The sequence below is a fragment of the Charadrius vociferus genome, unplaced genomic scaffold (genome assembly GCF_000708025.1).
Source record: "Charadrius vociferus isolate BGI_N301 unplaced genomic scaffold, ASM70802v2 scaffold39, whole genome shotgun sequence".
In the NCBI taxonomy this organism is placed as follows: domain Eukaryota; kingdom Metazoa; phylum Chordata; class Aves; order Charadriiformes; family Charadriidae; genus Charadrius; species Charadrius vociferus.
Genome location: NW_009650188.1, coordinates 1,649,697 through 1,651,472, shown reverse-complemented (window position 1 = coordinate 1,651,472; position 1,776 = coordinate 1,649,697). Strand labels below are relative to the sequence as shown.

Sequence of the window (1,776 nt, the reverse complement as noted above, 5' to 3'; positions counted from 1 at the left end):
AGGTGGTGTGGGGCTGCAGGACCCCTCCCCACCATGTCCCCAGTGCCCACCCACTGCCGTGAGTGTTCCCAGTCCCTTTCCCCACTCGTGCAGGAGGAAAAGCTCAGCTAAACCCCCCTACAGCCTGTCAGCCCGCAGGCCCTCGCTGTGCTGCAGGAGGCTGAGCGGTGCCCAGGGGGTGTAAGGGGGAGCCCTCCCCACAGGCAGTGCCGGCTGCCTGCGGTCCCCACCCGGCCGCAGCTGGCCAGCCCCAGTCTCACCAGGCAGGCTGGCAGGGCCCCAGGGCCATGGCGCCTCCGGGCTTCTTTTCCCAGTGCCGCGGGGCATGGCCCCAATGGAAACGGCGGGCAGGACAAAGCTCTTCGGGCAGGACAAAGCTCTTCATCACCCTCGCATGGCTGATGTGTGGTACCCAGCGCCATGGTACCCAGGCTGTCATCTGCTGACGCCACAAAGGGCTGATGTCACCCGTGTGTATGGCGCACAGCAGGATGCGATGCTCCTGGGCAGTAGGCTCAGCTCCCAGGGTCTCTGGGGAGCTTGACCAGTGCAGGTCAACAGCCAGCCTGGGCTGGAGAAGGAGCCTTGTTGGGGTGGGCAGTGGAGAGCCCAGGCTGTGGGTGCCCTCAGAGAACCCCCACTGCTCGTGGGTGCCTGGCTGATAAAGGCCCCACATAAGTCCCATCTCCGTGGGTCGCATGGCAGGTCTGGGCAGGGGGTCGGCAGTGCACCTTGCCCGGCAGCGTGGAAGGCACAGGCCCACTGTCCCCTTGCCATTCCCTCGGTAAATCCTCTCTCTCTCTCTTTCTTTCCACAATCTGCTTCCCAAGTTGCTCGATGCCAGGTAAGAGATGCTCTTGGTGTGTTGGCAGTGCCGGCGTGGAGCCCTGGTGTCATGGTTTAACCCCAGCCAGCAACTAGGACCATGCAGCCGCTCGCTCCCTCCCCCGATTTGGGTTGAGGGAGAGAATCAGAAGAGTAAAAGTGAGAAAAAACCCACGGGTTGAGATAAAGACAGTTTAATGGGTAGAAGAAAAGCTGCTCACACAAGGAAAGCAAAATAAGGAATTCATTCACTACTTCCCATTCAGCCATCTCTGGGAAAGCAGGGCTCCATCATACATAGTGGTTACTTGGGAAGACAAATGCCATAACTCTGAACATCCCCCCTTCCTTCTTCTTCCCTCAGCTTTATATACTGAGCATGATGTCATATGGTATGGAATATTCCTTTTTGTGTCTCCTCCCAGCTTTTTGTGCACTCCCAGCCTGCTTGCTGGCGGGGCAGTCTGAGGAGCAGAAAAGGTCTTGAGAGCTTAGCAACAACCAAAAACATCAGTGCACTATCAACATCGCTCTCATTCTGAATCCAAAACATAGCCCTGCACCAGCTGCTAGAAGAAAGTTAACTCCCTCCCAGTTGAAACCATGACACCTGGGCTCACTGCTACCCTTTTTCACCCCATGCTGTCCCCATCCTGCACAGCCCTGGCATGGCCCAGCTACCCACAGCCTCTGCAGGGCTGCATGAACAGCCTCCCTGTTCCCCAAACTGTGTCCCTCATGCTGCTGGGTTGGGAGCTGGTGGGAAGCTCTGGGATATGCCGTCCCTGCTGGGGTCCCCCTTCCAGCCTGGCTTACACCCCCTCTCTGTTCCCTTCCCTCCTCCAGTGGACCAGAGCATGTTTGAGAACGCCAGCGCCAGCACGGCACCCACCCCGCGGCCACAGCACGCTCCCGCCATGCCGGGTGCCCCACCGCCGCCCTCCCGCCCCC

At 59.5% G+C, this 1,776-nt stretch overlaps 1 protein-coding gene across 1 annotated transcript in view; it reads right to left on the bottom strand.

Moving 5' to 3' along the window:
- The window catches only part of LOC104293379 (chromosome unknown open reading frame, human C1orf111), a 1,148-nt gene extending 859 nt beyond the window's left edge, over nt 1-289 (bottom strand). The window contains exon 1 of the mRNA XM_009892885.1: nt 261-289. Within this exon, the coding sequence (XP_009891187.1) occupies nt 261-289 (29 nt within the window). The remainder of the gene's footprint in view (nt 1-260) is intronic.
- Between the last annotated feature and the right edge of the window lie 1,487 nt (nt 290-1,776).